We start from the raw sequence: 18,463 nt of genomic DNA, 5'->3' as shown, positions 1-18,463 counted from the left end.
AGAAGAAACCTTAGATTTGCCCCTCGAAATCAGAGTGTAGGTTACCTCTGCTGGACTTTTCCTAGTTTGGGTTAAGATGTTTGGGAAAGATCAGGGTCCCCTTTCATCTCATTTAATTAAAAATAAACATAAACAAGAAATATAAAGAAGCCCAGTAAAGTTGTTTTTTGCATGGCAACAATTTTGTTTCTTTTTAAATGTTTCAGTTATCAATTAAAAAACACAACTCTTGATGATTCCGCTTTATTGTTCTCAGCACACTGGCGTTGTTACCATCCTAGTCTTCACTCAGCAGACACTGACTGAGCCTGTGGTGTGTGCCAGCACTAGGGATAAGGAAGGGGAATAAGACCCATTTCCTGCTCTCAGAGCTTACGGTAGAAGCATTTGAAGTTCATATCTTCTCCGTACTCAGATCACATAGAAAATTCACACGTAATATCACAGTCTTCCTGAAACTTATTTCAGGATTAACTTTGGCGCTTGGACAGCCAAAGGGAAGAGAAGGCATCTCTTACTCTTTTGACATTTTAGTTGTCGGGAATGTAGAGGTGGTGATATTGATGGTGATCATGGCTACTGTTTATGGAGCCCCTATTATCTAACAGATCCTATACTGTAATTCCTTCAACAATCATGTGGGGTAGATAATATTATCCATAGTATACTCGTGAGGAAAATGAACTTGGAAAGAACTTGCCCAGGGTTGCATAACTAATAAATGTCAGAGTAGGATTTTTTAACTTAGTTTATCTAGGATTTTTTTTGCTTGATAAGACTTGAATTGGAAATATCTTTTCTCAACAACATAACATTTTATACAGTCTATACATTTGGACCTTGTGGGATGGAATGCACAGGAATCAAATCAGCTATATCTGTGGGAAGAGACAGTGGAGAAGCTAAATATCATCAGTCAGAGTAAGGCCTGGGTCCGACTGCAGAACAGAACATCAACTGCTCATTTGCAAGTTCAAGTTGAAGCTGAAGAAAATTAAAACAAATCCGTGAGAGCCAAAGTATGACCTTAAGTATATCCCACCTGAATTTATTATTGTTTTGTTAATTTTTTTTTTATTGTGCTTTAGGTAAAGGTTTACAGAGCAAATTAGTTTCTCATTAAACAATTAATACACTTGTTTAATAACAATCTCTTCATTGTTTTGTAACATTGGTTGCCAACCCCACGAGGTGTCAACACTCTCCCCTTCTTGCCCTTGGGTTCCCCATTTCCATTTGTCCAGTTTCTTGTTCTCTCCAGCCTTCTCTTCCTTGTCCCGGGCTAGTGTGCCCATTTAGTCTTGTATACATGGTTGAACTGCATGTATTATTGTTTGTTTTATGGGCCTGTCTAATCTTTGCCTGAAGGTTGAACCTCAGGAGTGAATTCAGTCCTGAATTAAAAGGGTATCTGGGGACCATATGCTTGGGGTTTCTCCAGTCTCTGTCGGACCAGTAAGTCTGGTCTTTTTTTGTGAGTTAGAATTTTATTCTACATTTTTCTCCAGCTCTGTCCAGGACTCTGTGTTGTGATCCCTGTCAGAGCAGTTGGTGGTGGTAGCCAGGTACCATCTAGTTGTGCTGGACTCAGTCTGGTAGAGGCTGTGGTAGTTGTGGTCCATTAGTCCTTTGGACTAATCTTTCCCTTGTGCCTTTGTTTTATTCAGTCTCCCTTGTTCCTGACAGGGTTGGACCAGTAGACATAGGTTAGATGGCCGCTTACAAGCTTTTAAGACCCCAGACACTACTCACCAAAGTAGGATGTAGAACATTTTCTTTATAAACTATGTTATGCCAATTGAGCTAGATGTCCCCTGAGGCCATGGTGCAGTAATTGGTCCCTCAGGGTGTTTGGATGTGTCTGTGCCACCTGAATTTAGAGATCATCTCAAGAATAGATTTGAGACATTGAACACTAATGACCGAAGACCAGACGAGTAGTGGGATGACATCAAAGATATCGTACTTGAAGAAAGCAAAAGGTCATTAAAGAGATAGAAAAGAAAAAAAGACCAAAGTGGATGTCAGAAAAGACTCTGAAACTTGCTCTTGAATGTAGAGTGGCTAAAGTGAAAGGAAGAAATGATGAAGTGAAAGAGTTGAACAGAAGATTTCAAAGGATGGCGCCAAAGACAGAGTAAAGTATTATAATGAAATGTGCAAAGCTCTGAAGTTAGAAAACCAAAAGGGGGGAGCACTGTCAGCGTTTCTCAAGCTGAAAAAACTAAAGAAAAAATTCAAGACTTGAGTTGCAATACTGAAGAATTCTTTGAGCAAAAACTTGAGCGACACAGGAAACATCAAAAGAACATGAAAGTCCGTAACTAATAATACACAAACACCAGAAGATAAGCTAGATAACTGGACTCTTCTAAAAATTAAACACTTAAGCTCATCAGAAGACTTCACCAAAAGAGTGAAAAGAGATCCTACAAACTGGGAAAATTTTTTTGACTATGACATATCTGACAAAGGTCTAATCTCTAAAATCTATAGGAAAGTCCAACACCTCTACAAGAAAAAGTCAAATAATCCAATTAAAATATGGGCAAAGGATATGAACAGACATTTCACCGAAGAAGACATTCAGGTGGCTAACAGACACATGAGGAAATGCTCGCGATCACTAGCCATTGGAGAAATGCAAATCAAAACCACAATGAGTTACCATCTCACCGCAGCATTACTGGCACGAACCAAAAAAACAGAGAATAACAAATGTTGGAGAGGTTGTGGGGAGATTGGAACTCTCATGCACTGCTGGTGGGAATGTGAAATAGTACAGCCATTTTGGAAAATGATATGGCGCTTCCTTAAAAAGCTAGAAGTAGAAATACATAGGATCCAGCAATCCCACTCCAAGGGATATATCCTAGAGAAGTAAGAGCTGTCATGAATAGACATATGCACACCCATGTTCCTTGCAACATTATTCACAATAGCAAAATGAAGGAAACAACCTAAGTGTCCGTCAACAGATGAATGGACAAACAAACTATAGTACATACATACAGTGGAATACTATGCAATGATAAAGAACAATGATGAATCTGGATGAATCTGGAGGGCATTATGCTGCATGAAATTAGTCATTCACAAAAGGACAAATAATGTATGAGACCACTACTATAAAAACTGATGAAAAGGTTTACACACAGAAAGAAACAATCTTTGATGGTTACTAGGGAGGGGAGGAGTGGGGAGGGAAAAACACACTAGATAGTAAATAAGTGGTAACTTTGGTGAAGGATAAGATAGTACACAATACTGGTAAAGTCAGCACAAGTTGACCAAGGCAAAGTCATAGAAGCTTCACAGACACATCCAAACTCCCCGAGGGACAGAGTTACTGGGGCTGAGGGCTGGGACCATGGTCTCGGGACATCTAGCTCAATTGTTTTTTTTTGGTTAATGAAGGGTAAGACGCTACACAATACTCAGGAAGTCAGCACAACTTGACCAAGGCAAAGTCGGAAACTTCACAGACACATCCAAAATCCCTGAGGGACCGAGTTACTGGGCTGAGGTCTGGGAACCGTGGTCTTGGGGGACATCTAGCTCAACTGGCATAACATAGTTTATAGAGAAAATGTTGTACATCTGACTTTTGTGAGAATCGTCTTAAGACAAAGCCTGAGAGCGGCCATCTAAGATACATCTACTGGTCCCGTCCCAGCTAGAGCAAAGGAGAATGAAGAAAACCAAAGACACAAGGAAAAGATTAGTCTAAAGGACTAGTGGACCACAACTACCACAACCTCTGCCAGACTGAGCCCAAAACAACTAGGTGGTGCCCGGCTACCACCATCAACTGCCCTGACAGGGATCACAATAGAGGTCCCAAACGGAGTGGAAGAAAAATGTAGAACAAAATTCAAATTCACAAAAAAACAAAAACACAAAACCAGTCTTACTGGTGTAACAGAGACTAGAGAAACCCCGAGAGTATGGCCCCCGGACACCGTTCTAACTCAGTACTGAAGTCACTCCTGAGGTTCACCCTTCAGCCAAAGATTAGACAGGTCTACAGGGCAAACAGGGGCCCTGGTGCACCGTGGTTAAGAGCTTGGCTGCTATCCAAAAGGTCAGTAGTTCGAATGTACCATCTGCTCCTTGGAAACCGCATGGGGTAGTTCTATTCTGTCTTATAGGGTTGCTATGAGTCAGAATTGACTCGACGGTAACAGGTTTATAGGGCAAACAATAACACACGTGAGGAATGTGCTTCATAGTTCAATCATTATATGAGACTAAATGGGCACACCAGCCCAAAATCAAAGATGAGAAGGCAGGAAGGGACAGGAAAACTGGATGAATGGAAACAGGGAACCTGGAGTGGAGATGCTGTATCACGTAGTTGGCAGCCAATGTCACAAAACAATTTGTGTATTGTTTAATGAGAAACTAATTTGCTCTGTAAACTTTCACCTAAAACACAGTTAAAAAAAGAAAAAATAAAATGGAAGGAATACACAGAGTCACTGTACCAAAAAGAATTGGTCGACATTCAACCATTTTAGGAGGTAGCATATGATCAAGAACTGATGGTATTGAAGGAAGAAGTCCAAGCTGTACTGAAGGCATTGGTGAAAAACAAGTCTCCAGGAATTGATGGCATACCAATTGAGATGTTTCAACAAACAGATGCAATGCTGGAAGTACTTACTTGTCTATGCCAAGAAATTTAAAGACAGCTACTTGGCCAACATACTGGAAGAGATCTATATTCTTACCCATTCCAAAGAATGTGGAAATTATCAAATAGTATCATTAATATCACATGCAAGCAAAATTATGCTGAAGATAATTCAAAAACAGTTGCAACAGTACATTGACAGAGAACTACTAGAAGTTCAAGCCAGATTCGGAAGAGGATGTGGAATGAGGGATATCATTGCTGATGTGAGATGGAGCCTGGCTGAAGGCAGAGAATACCAGAAAGATGCTTACCTGTGTTTTATTGACTATGCAAAGGCATTCGTCTGTGTGGATCATAACAAATTATGAATAAGATTGCAAGGAATGGGAATTCCAGAAGACTTAATTGTGTTCATGCAGAACCTGGATAGACCAAGAGGCAGTGGTTCGAACAGACCGGGATACTGCATGGCTTAAAATCAGGAAAGGTGTGCGTAAGGGTTGTAGCCTTTCATCATACTTATTCAATCTGTATGCTGAACAAATAATCCAAGAAGCTGGACTAAATGAAGCAGAACGTGGCATCAGGATTGGAGGAAGACTCATTAACAACCTGTGATGTGCAGATGACACGATCTTGCTTGCTTAAAGTAAAGAGGACTTGAAGCAATTACTAATGAAGATCAAAGACCACAGCCTTCACTATGGATTACACCTCAACATAAAGAAAACAAAAATCCTCACAACTGGACCAATAAGCAACATCATGATAAATAGAGAAAATATTGAAGTTATTAAGGATTTCATTTTACTTGGATCCACAATCAACACCCATGGAAGCAGCAATCAAGAAATCAAACGACATATTGTATTGGCAAACCTGCTGCAGAAGACCTCTTTAAATTGTTAAAAAGCAAAGACATCACTTTGAGGACTAAGGTGTGCCTGATCCAAGCCATGGAATTTTTAATTGTCTCATATGCATATGAAAGCTGGACAATGAACAAGGAAGACCGAAGAAGAATTGATGCATTTGAATTATGGTGTTGGCAAAGAGTATTGATTATACCATGGACTGCCAGAAGAATGAACAAATTTATTGTGAGAAAAGTACATCCAGAATGTTCCTTAGAAGCCAGGATGGCGAGACTTTGTCTCATATACTTTGGACATGTTATCAGGAAGGACTCGTTCCTGGAGAAGGACATCGTGCTTGGTAAAGTAGAGGATCAGTGAAAAAGAGGAGGACTCTCAATGAGATGGATTGACACAGTGGATGCAACAATGGGCTCAAGCATAACAATGATTGTGAGGATGCCGTAGGATCCAGGCAGTGTTTCGTTCTGTTGTACACAGGGTCGCTATGAGCTGGAACCGACTCAACGGCACCTAGCAACAACAAGATTCGGCTTAGCATTAAGTGTGTATTTTCTGTGGAAAAGAGACACTTAGATGATATCTTTTATGAACCATATGTGAACACACAAACAAAAGATTTGTACTTTGGTTGCTTATATTATTATATATAAAATATTACATCTATAATAAGGACGTTTTTAAGAATATAGAAAAATTCACCCACTCACTATTTTTATTTGTTCAGGTTTCTTTCCAGTTCGTGTCTATGAATATAACTTCTACAAAGTTGTTTTCACAGTGAACATAAATTTTGTATTTTTAACATTGAACATTTTCCATGTTTCTATATAGTCTAAATAAATATCATTTAAATAATATTCTATTGAGTTGACACATCATTCTCATTGAACACTTATGTTCCAAGTTTTTTGTTAGTATAGATAATGGGGCATTCAAGTTTTTATAACATAAAGAGTTAGAATGTAGACTTGGTTTGAATTATTTCCTTTAAATAAATGCCTGTAGTTACTTCTTGAAAGTGTAGCCCATACCTTTAGCATAACTCTTGGAGTCTTCTTTAAGGTTGTTTTTTGTCAAATTAACCTCATTGCTATCTAACAGTGTTGTTTGGTTCTTTATTTTGACACTTTTGATTCTTAGAAAAATATATACTTAGAATCTTTTATTAACATGTTTGGATTGAGTTTTAGCTATATTTCCTTTTTTTCCTTAAAGTTGACCTTTGAGATTTCAAGAGCAGAGGTTACCCAAAAAGATATCAGAGTTTTGGTTGGAGGCATACAACAAGGTAATAACAGAATGCAGATCCTTCGGTTCTCAGGCAACTGCTCTGTCCAGTAAAATAACTTTATCTACAGAGCCGTCTTTGTGTGTTTGTGTGCCTGTTCGTGTGTACATTGTGAGTGGTGGAATACAGCTCAGTAGTTCCTTGTCACCATGGTTCCAAACATGTAAGTATACAAACACAATCTGGGACGCTGGCGTCTGTGGGAACATGAGGCTGAGCTGTCCGTGTGAAAATTGTGACAAGACATTTCCTTAAGCCTTCATCTAACCTTTGCCAGAGATTAGCCAAGCAAAGAGACAATGACTTGATAACAGGCTAGAGGAGCTCATCTGTCTTACTGAGAATTCTCCACAGCTCAAGGACAACACGACTACTTTCATTATGGGGTTTCCCCTCTGGTTTACTGTGCAGTATCTTAGCAGCTCTTAGAGAGGGACAGAAGGAGAGAGACAGAGACAGAGGGAGAGACAGAGATGGAGAGAGACAGAGGGAGAGGGAGAGAGACAGAGACAGAGGGAGAGACAGAGACAGGGAGAGAGAGACAGGGAGAGAGACAGAGACATAGGGAGACAGACAGGGAGAGAGAGACAGAAGGAGAGAGGCAGAGGGAGGGAGATAGAGACAGGGAGAGAGAGACAGAGACGGAGAGAGAAGAAGAGAGAGGCAGAGTGAGGGACACAAAGACAGGGAGAGACAGAGACGGGGAGAGACAGAGGGAGAGGGAGAGAGACAGAGACAGAGGGATAGACAGAAACAGGGAGAGAGAGAGACAGGGAGAGAGACAGGGACATAGGGAGAGAGACAGGGAGAGAGAGACAGAGATGGAGAGAGACAGAAGGAGAGAGGCAGAGGGCGAGACAGGGAGAGAGGCAGAGACAGAAGGAGAGAGACAGAGACAGGGAGAGACAGAGGGAGAGAGAGACAGAAGGAGAGAGACGGAGAGACAGAGGGAGAGGGAGGGAGAAAGAGGGAAAGAGAGTCAGAGACAGAGAGAGGGAGACAGAGGCAGGGAGAGAGACAGAGGGAGAGAGATAGAGACAGGGAGAGAGACAGAGGGAGAGAGGCAGAGGAGAGATTGAAATGTTATTTTTAAATAATAGTTACCACTTACTGACTACCTACTGTTTACCAGGTTCCTTGGCTACAGTTTCTCAATCAGGCCGTATGAACTGTGCGACGTAGGTATTATTTTCTTCATGCTACAAAGGAGGAAACTGAAGCTTAGCGAGTGGGTAACTGGCCCGAAGTAACATTAAGTTTTGGAGTCAGAGTTGAACCTTTCTTCCACTTTACACTGTTGTAAAAAACTTCCCAGCCCATTCTGGTGAAATCAAGGGCCAGGTACCAGATAAATCACAATCTACTCCCTTAAAAAATTTAAAAAATTGAATAGCTAGCACACATGTTTATTTTAACCATAGAGCTTTGTGGTGTGACATCTGTCGCTAGAAGTAAGTATTCATAACTCAGATAGGAAGATGGAAAGGCCTTTAACTCCTGGTTTGGGTCAGAGGAACTGTCACGCCAGGGGAGGGAATTCATGGTAAATGCTGGGCCCTTGACGTCTCATCCTTGTGGGTTTCTGGTTTTCCTGGTGAGTGCTGCCTTCGCGTGGAACACCACTCTCCTCACTGCTTGTTCTTTGTGCTTTCTCCTCAGATCTAGATACTGATGATGATTTAAATAGCGACGATTATGAATATGAAGACGAAGCCAAACTTGTTATATTCCCAGACCACTATGAAATAGCACTGCCCAATATTGAGGAGTTACCAGCCCTGGTCAGTGAGTGTGCACGCGGCTAGCTAGTCGTGCGTGACTGTGTCAGGTGTGTGCGTGTGGCGTGTGTGCACTCTGCGGGCCGCGGGGTGGGGCTGTGTGAGAGAAGAGGGTAGGAGTGAGCACCAGCATGAGCACGCCACTTCTTTCCCATGGGGAGGGTCCTGCAGGATGACATTTCAGTGGCCTTGGACCTTACCTACCATTCGCTGCCTGTTAGTTCCAACCCTGTTTGGACGTTTTTGCCTCCATTACTGTCCTCCGGGATGGCCTGGCTTCTTGCTGCCTTAGATTTTCAAACTGTGCAGCTGGGCTTGCGGGGCTGCTATAGAGGGGCTGTCTTTTGATCAACAGGACAACTGTGTTTTTCTCTCTTCTACACGCTGACCTCTCGTGTAAGATTTTGTTTGGGAAAAATAAAAGACCACCGCTGCTGAAACAACGGCACCAACAAGATTAGAAAAAGAATCGGATGTTTCCAGATGACCGATTTGCAGGAGCTCTGGTTATGGGAGCTTGCTTATCTCATGGGTTTGCTTCTCGTGAGGACTAAGACCGTGTATTTCCTAGGTTTGAGGCTTTTAGTCGTGAGTTTCTCTTTCCCTTCCCTTCCCTTCTCTTTTCTTCCTTTTCCTTTCTTTCCAGGTCATTTTTGTGGAGGGACTTTAATTTTCCTGAATAGCTTGAAGCCGGTGGTGTAGAGAAACCAAATTCTCTTTTACTCTGATTCTCGCAGCTGTAGGTGGGCACAGAATACCTGTGGGGACCCTAGGAGTGGCCGTGGTTCAGTGGTAGAATTCTCACCTTCCGTGTGGAAGACCGGGGTTCGATTCCTGGCCAGTACATCTGATGCGCAGCCACCAGCTATCTGTCAGTGGAGGCTTGTGTGTTGCTATGATGCTGAACAGGTTTCATGAGAGCTTCCAGACTAAGATGGACCAGGAAGAAAGACCTGATGGTCTGCTTCCAAATATCAGCCAATGAAAACCCTGTGGAACACAGTGGTCAGGTCTGCAACCGATCATGGGGATGGAGCAGGACTGGGTAGTGTTTTATTCCGTTGTATATGGGGTCATCGTAAGTCAGAGGCTGACTCAATAGCAGCTAACCACAACAACATGGGACCCTAACCATTCTTCTTGTATTGCCTCCTTCGCTCCATCCTTTCCTTCTTCCACTCCCTGCACACTCTGACTTCTCAGAGCTTGGCCACAGATGGCAGTGGATCAGGGTCAGTTGCGTTTAGACATCCCAGTTTCCTTTCTCAGACTTGGCCAGCGCCAGAGCCAGGTGCCTAGGTTCCAGAGTCTTCTGGACACTGTATGGCTCTGTCTCTGTGGGTACCTGCTCACTTGCCCCTGCCAAGAGGGTACATTTGTGTTTGGGGTGCCCATGTCGTTAGGAACTAGATTTCCACTCTTCTGTCTCTTTTGCCTCTCAACTACTTTATAACTAAATACAAGCCCACAGAAATGAAAATGTTGGGTATTTATCTATTGAAGCTCTTCTAATTATTAAATTTAACACATCTTTTTCATTCTAAGTGCATTGTGTTGAGTAAAAAATGCCTGCCTTGAGCATTATGCTCTTTTTTTCAGATAATATTTTATTGACTTTTTGGTGAAACTTCACACAGCAAGTTAGGTTCCCATTTGACAATTTCCACACAAATTGTTCAGTGACATTAGTTATGTTTATCAAAATCTGTCAACATTCTCTTTTTTTTTTTTTTAACAGTTTCTACATGTACAATTCAGTGACATTAATTACATTCTTTGAGTTGTGCAACATTCTCACCTTCCTTTTCCGAGCTGTTCTTTCCCCATTAACATAAACTCACTGCCCCAAAGGTTCCTATCTAATCTTTCGAGTTGCTGTTGTCAGTTTGATCCCATCTCGATAGTTCTTCAAAGAGCATAATGCTCAAGGCAAACCTTTTTCACTAGTTAACCTAAACTGTTGTTTGGTTTTAAGGAGACTTTAGGGAATATTTTTTGTTTAAAGTTTAAAGATTATCTCAGGGCAGTAGTTTCAGGGGTTCATCCTCCTTCCATGGCTTAGGAAGTCTGGAGCCCATGAGAATATGAAATTCTGTTCTGCATTTTTCCCCTTTTCATCAGGATTCTTCTATGGAATCTTTGATCAAAAGATTCAGTAATGGTAACCAGGCACCATCCACTTCTTCTGGTCTCATGGCAGAGGAGGCAGTTGTTCCTGGAGGCAATTAGCCACACGTTCCGTATCTTCCTTGTATTTCTGACTCTCGTTCTTCTCTTGCTCCAGGTGAAGCATTATGCTCTTTTAAGAACTATCTACATGGGATCAAATTGACAACAACAACTCAAAAGATTAGATAGGAACCTTTAGGGGGCAGTTAGTTGATGCTAATGGGGACGAACAACTCAGAAAAGGAGGGTGAGAGTGGTTGCAGAACTCAAACAATGTAATCGGTGTCACTGAATTGTACACGTAGAAACCGTTGAATTGGTGTATGTTTTGCTGTGTATATTCTCAACAACAACAACAAAATAAAATTAAAAGAAGTAAATAACCTCAAGAGCACATAATAATAGTAAGATATAGTAAAACAATAAGGAAGTGATGACTTTTGAGCATTTATTACCTTTTAAAAATATATTTTATTTAATTGTAATTTTCTATAATTTTTAATAATGGCTGTATTTAGCAACCATCTTGCAAAATTTATTAAAATTTAAAAATTGGCTCTCGTGAGCTGGTTTCAGCCAGCTCCAGCACATCATTGAACTTGAGGCTTACAGAGACTTGGGGTGGAGCTAGGATTAGTACCAAGGTTTCTGCACCCCACTCCAGGTAACAAATACAGGGAAGAATAATTCACAGTATAGGTATAGGATGATGGATCTTGACCTTCAGTTATGACCCACAAAAAAGGGGCTTTAAATGATTTTAGGTGATTTTCTGAAAACACTAGTGGCTCAGAACTCTAAGGAAATTTTGTTGGTTGTCACCAGAAAGGATATTCAAAGAAAAGAGAGAACCATCTATCATTGTGCATTTGCAAACCAGAACACGAAAAAGATCTCACGGAGGTGGAGGAAATCTAGAGGAGGACAGGGAAACAATCCAGGTCATCAGTGAAACACACAAGAAGGCCATGTCAGGCTAAAAAGGTTAGGATGCTGCACACAGAAGGCAGCATGGCCCAAACCCATAAAATCTGGAATGAGCTTTTGGTGAACTCAGCCCTGTTTTCTAGGAGCACCCTGGAAGGGGGTGGGAGATGACTTTCACATAATTCAAAGGAAAGGCTAATTTTATACACCAGTACTAGTGAGAGATGAACAAGAGTATCTCTTCTAAATGGTTTAACTATGTTTGTAAATGCCTGATTCATAATAGATTATAAGCCTTTTGAGGGCAGGGACCTCTTCCTTATTCCTGCCTAGCCCAGTGTCATCAGTTGGTGGTGTTCGGTACAACCATGGAGAGATTTAAGCTGGGGAATGATAGAATCTAATTTTCACAGCACATCACTCTGGCTGCTGTGCAGAGAAGAGGGGATGAAGGTGGCAAAAAGACCTGCAAGGATGTAGCCATTCCGGAGAGCTGTGATGGTGGCTGGGAATAGGGTGTGGGTTGAATTGGAGAAAAGGCGGATTCCAAATGTATTTTGGATGTAGAACTGATAGGATTTGCTTATGAGCTGGATAGGGGTGGGATGGTGGGTGAGGGAACTTCTTCCGTTGTTTCTCCCTCAATTCTAGGGTCAGCCCTCAGTGCTACCCAGGGGAAAATATTCTGTGTGAAGTTTGGCTAATTGTGCTGGATGTTAGTGATGTAGAATGTAAGTTTTTGTTTTTTTTTAAACTATTCGATGATTTTTATTCACAGAGATGGGCATCCGTTTCCACAATTCATTTAGAATATTTTCATTACCCCATGAACCACCCCCTAGTCCTTAGCTACCCTCCCACAATCCCTTCTTCCCAGCCCTAGGCAACCACTGATCTGCTTTTTCTTTATGAATTTGCTTATTCTGGATGTTTCATATAAATGGAATCATACATTGTGTTGTTCGTTGTGACTGGCTTCTTTTGCTCAGCATGATGTTTTCAAGACTCATCCATGTTGTAGCATGTTTCAGTACCTCATTCCTTTTTACAGCTGAATAATATTCCATTGTATGGACATATTACATTTTATTTTTGCATATATCAGTTGATGGGCATTTGGGTTGTTTCCAGCCGGTAATAATGCTTCTGTGAACATCCATGTACACATTTTTGTGTTGACTTACATTTTCATTTCTTTGGATAGATACCTAGGAGTAGAATTGCTGGGTCATATGATAACTCTGTTTAACTGTTGGAGGAACTGCCAGATTGTTTTCCAGAGTGGCTGCACCATTTTATGTTTCTACCAGACTACAAGTTTTTAAAGACAGTTTGAAATAGCTATATTGTTAAGCAAATAGCAAATGTCATGCGGAGCACACTGCCAGGGTCCATTTGGGCTTGTGAGAAGGCAGAGAAACTGTCCTTTCCCTCTCTTGTGGTCGGTTGGTGCCAAGCTGGACATCACAGATTTGCTTATGATGTCGCCAGTTCTGGCACAGAGACACCTAGGCATGTCCCCGTCCAGGGTCACATTTGTCCTGGATTAAGAAATGGAGCCATGCTGTTGACATTCCATTGAAGTGCCCTTGACCGTATGCTGTTGTGTCATGAGTGAGGATACTGGATACCTCGGTGTGAATTTGTTAGGAGGAAGACCCACCACTTGGGCAAATCCTAGGCGTTCCCGTACTTAATCTGACCCTTGTAAGTTGTTCGCTTCATGTTTTTCACCCTGCTTGCTAAGAGGTAGGAATTGTTAAATATGACCCATAAGCTTGAGCTTACAAACTGGTGGATGGATTGGTTCCTTGCTGTCCCATGTTGTTGTCAATACTACAAATTCTAGCTGAGGACAAAACCCAGCTCACTCCAGGGGGAAGGTGAAGCTGTCTGAAAACCAGGGTCTCACTCTCGGGTAATTGTGCTGTTTGAGTTTTCTTGAATAAAGTGGTACTTTACTAATGAACTTTTAAATTTGCTTTCTAGAAGTTGCTGTTCTTTCAAACTGCTTTTAAATGTTGCATCTTGGTTTGTCTTATAGGTAACAATTGCTTGTGATGCAGTTCTTAGCTCGAAGTCTCCATACAGAAAGCAGGACCCAGACACATGGGAAAATGAATTGCCAATATCCAAATATGCCAATAACCTCACCCAGTTGGACAATGGAGTCAGGATTCCTCCAAGGTGAGAGTCAGATAGTGAAAGGAACTTCACCCCAAAACCGGCCCAAAGAAGATTTGCTTCTCTACCTCTTTGCTATAAAGTTGGGTGTACTTTTGCAGAAGGTGTTGTCCATGCCCAGCCCACACCCCGTAACCCCTCCTCCACCCTAAGACTTCCAGTTGCAAGCGCCTGCAACTCTTTGCTTGATGGTTTCCTCTGTCTGCTGAAGCCAGATAGGCCTGTGCAGGGGACAGAAATACCACTGAGTTCATGCCCACTGCCCAGCCCCGGAATAGTCCTCCACCAATGACTGGTGGAGTGGGTGTATACATACCCCAGCCTCGCTGCCCCTCAGATGCGTTAACTGTCTCCTGGGGTTCCCCGGCTGGACTGAGCCCCAGATGCCCATAGTGGTCATCTGCTCATTAACATGGTCTGTATTGGCCCCTTTCCTGCCCCCTTCTCCCCTCCCCACTCCCTTGTGGTGCTTGCTGGGGTCACCTCCATAACAAACCATTTGCATTCAGATCCTTCTCTCAGAGTCTGCTTCTAGGGGAACCCAACTTAGAACAGTCTTTTTGTTGTCAGGTTTTGGCTGGAATGCTCTTTGGATGACATTAGCTGCTCCTCCTGTTAGGTACCGGGGTATTTACAGGGGCAGGTTCTAGAGAGAAGGAGTCGATGGATTAGGAGTGTGTCCCACCTGGGTGGACTCTGACTGCATTGGTGTTCTGGGTGGCCTTAGGAAAGGCACGTTACTTCAGGGCCTCAGTTTCCCCTAGGTAAAAACGGGGATGGTGAGACTGACGCTGAAGGGTGTTTATTACAATGAAATGATAACATTTCTGTAAGATGGCTAGCACACAGCCCGCCTGCAGTTAGTTAGTTTGCTTTGTAATTAATTTAGATTCACAATGTAGCAGGGTTTTGTTTAAAGTAGTTTTACTGTACATGGTTAGTGTTAGAACTTCAGATGTTTACACATGTGAGATCTTTAAAGTTTTGAACTTGTTCAGGCTCTGCTTTCTTGCTGCGAGGAGTTTGAGGGAAGACCCTCCCTCGTGTCCCCATGTTCCACCTACTTTTCTGAAGCAGAAGAGCCTCCTTGGAGGAGCTGCCTGCGTCTGGGAGGCAGATAGGGTGCTGAGTGGTCCTCCTGCTCTGGGACGGGTGACAGTTTGGAGGGGAGCTGACCGTCAGCCTCTTATTCCACAGAGTGTTTCCCGTGACACCCCCAACTTGAGAAACCCTGTTTTTTTGAGATGTTAGTTTTCTAATTACGCCTGGCACTCTGCCGCACTGACTGTTCTTCATGGATTTTCCAGTGGTTGGAAGTGTGGCAGGTGTGACCTGCGGGAAAACCTTTGGTTGAATCTGACCGACGGCTCCGTCCTGTGTGGGAAGTGGTTCTTCGACAGCTCCGGGGGCAACGGGCATGCGCTGGAGCATTACAGAGACACAGGCTACCCGCTGGCTGTGAAACTGGGAACCATCACTCCTGACGGGGCAGGTCAGTGGGCTTTGACGAACTGGGGAACTCACGCTGGCTTCCTCTTAGATTTAACAGGGCCACGTGCCCCTAATCCCTGTGGTGGAGGGTGTAGGCTCTGGACTCAGACTGCCCAGTTTTGAATCCTGACTCTGCCTCCAGTTAGCTGTGAGCTTGGACAAGTTTAACCTCTTTCTATGCTTCAGAGTCTCACCTTGACGATGATCCTGGTACCTAGCTCATAGTTTTGTTACTGTGCATGAAGCATTTACTCAGTTCTCCTGGAAAGGTCTCAGTAACAGCTGCTATTGTTATTATTATCTTTCTGCGTCTCTCTCGGCTAAGAGGAAAGGGCAGGAAACAGGACTTGTTAAGTGAATGTGCACCATCAAATCCCCCCCTAGTGAAGGAGGCCCTAGAATTCACTCAGGAGATTAGCCTCATTTTAGGGAACAGTGCGTTAATTGTGAAGATGATGAGCTGTGAAGCATACTGTGTGTTAAGAGTCCCTGAAATCATCTGGCAGTGAGGTTTTTGTGTGCAGGAAGGATTAGAATTATTTCCCACTTGGAGTGTCAGCTTCAGAATCAGGTCGGTTTTTGTTTTTTTCTCTTACAGTGTGCTCCGAAATGTTAGCTTTTGGCATGCTTGTACAGTTAGTTCCTTCTACCATTTTGTGAGGGAAAAGGTAAATAATATCAGGGCAATAATAAGAAATGTAGATGTGGGGCAGGCCACTAGCTGCTCTGGATGAGAACACAGTGTCCTGTCGTCCCTGAAGACACATACTCAGCAGAGACGGGGACCACACCCAAGTCAGTCTTCTCGGTCTTTCCAGGCTTTAGTTTATGTTTCCTCTTTGCCTTCAGGTAAGATGCTGTTGTAGGAGAAATATGAAGACATCTGTCTTCTTTCTTTTTTCTTCTCTGTTTCTATGACCGAATTAACCTGCCCCAGAGTTAACTGCCAAGACGTTTCCATTAAATTATACTCTTCTCACCAACCATTGCTTTTCCATCAAACTGGTTTAGTCTCTCGATTGTTTTCTAATTGGGGCCTGATGGTTAGGTCCTGTCAGGATTCTTTGGTCTCATGTTTTGGAGGATTTTCCTGCATCCAGATTTAGTGGAATTATTTTAACTCATTAGAGAAAAGTAGTTGTGAGAGTTCCAGATGCTGCTACCAAACCTTCTCTCCCAAAATAAATATACCTGCATGCAAACCAGGTCTGATCTTAGGTCTTCTAGGATATAAAGAGAAAATGCAGGACACATAGTTGGATTCAGAGTTACACCACGGTGCTTGTACATCATCGTTGTTGTTGTTGTTAGGTGCTGTCCAGTGGCTCCGACTCATAGTGACCCTGTGTACCACTGAACGAAACACTGCCTGGTCCTGCACCATGCTCACAATCGTTGTCATGCTTGAGCCCATTGTTGCAGCCACTGGGTCGATCCATCTCATTGAGGGTCTTCCTCTTTTTCACTGACCCTGTACTTTACCAAGCATGATGTCCTTCTCCAGGGACTAATCCCTCCTGATAACATGTCCAAAGTATGTGAGACATAGTCTCGCCATCCTGGCTTCTAAGGGCATTCTGGCTGTACTTGGTTGGTGTTCAATAAATAGTTGTTGGGTGACTGTTGTAGAAGGCTCTCCTCCTCTTCGGTGGTTCCAGAGAGAAAGGTTCGCAATGTGGAAATTCTATGGGATAACACTGCAAGGGAAGAATAATTTAAAATTTCATACTTTCTATACTGCTTATATGATGCTTTTATAGGAACAGTTACTAGAAATCCAGTTCTCAGAACAACCTGTCCAACACTGCAATTATGTGTATACATGACTTAACTCTCCCTCTGTATTTTCAGTTATTTTGAAGGTAGGGACTACGTCTTACTCATCTTTGGGCTCCATACAAAACCTTACACATAATAGGCACATATACTTTTGTTAAAAGAACGAACTAGGTAATGGGTATTTAAATAATTAGAGTCTATTTAAACACATGTTTATAAAAAAGACAAGGGTTAATTCTATTCTCTATGCGGCCTTAATTTTCCGGAAGCTTTTTTTTTCTAGTGGGAAACTTATGCCTAGAATAAGGAGCCCTGGTGGCGAAGTGGTTAAGTGTTCAGCTGCTAACTGGAAGGCAGCAGTCGGAATCCACCAGCCGCTCCTTGGAAACCCTGTGGGGCAGTTCTACTCTGTCCTGTAGGGTCGCTATGAGTTGGAATTGACTCGACAGCAACTGGTTTGATTTGGTTTTTGGTCAAGAATAAAGCTAGTATTTCTTTTCTGTCAGCGTGAGGAAGGGAATTTTTACATTTTTGTCTTGATTACACGAGAACCAGATGTTCATTGTAACCTATTTAAAAACTAGGAAAGTTTAGAGAAGTGAAAAACAAACCAAAAGCAAAAGACAGGTAATAATATTACCCTCCAGACAAAACGCTGCTAACAATTTAAGCATTTTCTTTCAGTCTTTTTTGTTTTTTAAGTATTTAACCAGTTCTTATACATATACACACACACACCAATACATTTTTATAAAAATTGGATGACACTGTATGAAGTTTTAATCCTTATTTTTCTCTATTTCACATTAAATTGTATTTTTCCATGTCATTAAATATTCTTCCATATTCCATGATAGTTTCATAAATTATTTCACTATTTCTCTGTAGTTGTTACAAGTTTTTGCTACTCTGATGAACATCCCTGTGCATCTATGAATCTTCGGGAGTTTGCCTAATTACTTCTTTAGGATAAACTCCTGTGAACAAAGAGTTGAATTTTTTAAGGTTCAGTTGCTGAGTTTCTCTTTAAAACAATTGTAACAATGTACATTACCACCAGAAGTGTGTGAAAGTACCCATTTCAACAAATCCTTGAATACTTTGGGCACTAAAACTTTTTAAAAAGCCACTGCTAATCTGATCAGGTAAAGGGTATCCTTTTCAGATTTGCTTTACTAGTGGGGCTGAACATTATTCATAGTATTTTTGACCATTTGTAGTACTTTTTGTGAATTCCTTAGGCTGATTTTCTAGTGGATGTTGTATAGGTTTTTTTTCTTACTGATTTTTAAGAACTCTTTAGCTATGAAGAATATTTATATATGTATAT

At 42.0% G+C, this 18,463-nt stretch overlaps 1 protein-coding gene across 1 annotated transcript in view; it reads left to right on the top strand.

The window, feature by feature from the left end:
• USP13 (ubiquitin specific peptidase 13) overlaps positions 1-18,463 on the top strand; it is a 103,589-nt gene that overhangs the window by 15,641 nt on the left and 69,485 nt on the right. Inside the window, exons 4-6 of the mRNA XM_023736841.1 lie at positions 8,465-8,586; positions 13,724-13,866; positions 15,171-15,355. Coding sequence (XP_023592609.1) covers positions 8,465-8,586; positions 13,724-13,866; positions 15,171-15,355 — 450 coding nt within the window. The remainder of the gene's footprint in view (positions 1-8,464; positions 8,587-13,723; positions 13,867-15,170; positions 15,356-18,463) is intronic.

The sequence above is a fragment of the Trichechus manatus genome, unplaced genomic scaffold, assembly GCF_000243295.1.
Source record: "Trichechus manatus latirostris isolate Lorelei unplaced genomic scaffold, TriManLat1.0 scaffold00092, whole genome shotgun sequence".
In the NCBI taxonomy this organism is placed as follows: domain Eukaryota; kingdom Metazoa; phylum Chordata; class Mammalia; order Sirenia; family Trichechidae; genus Trichechus; species Trichechus manatus.
This window is presented reverse-complemented; position numbering and strand designations above follow the sequence as displayed.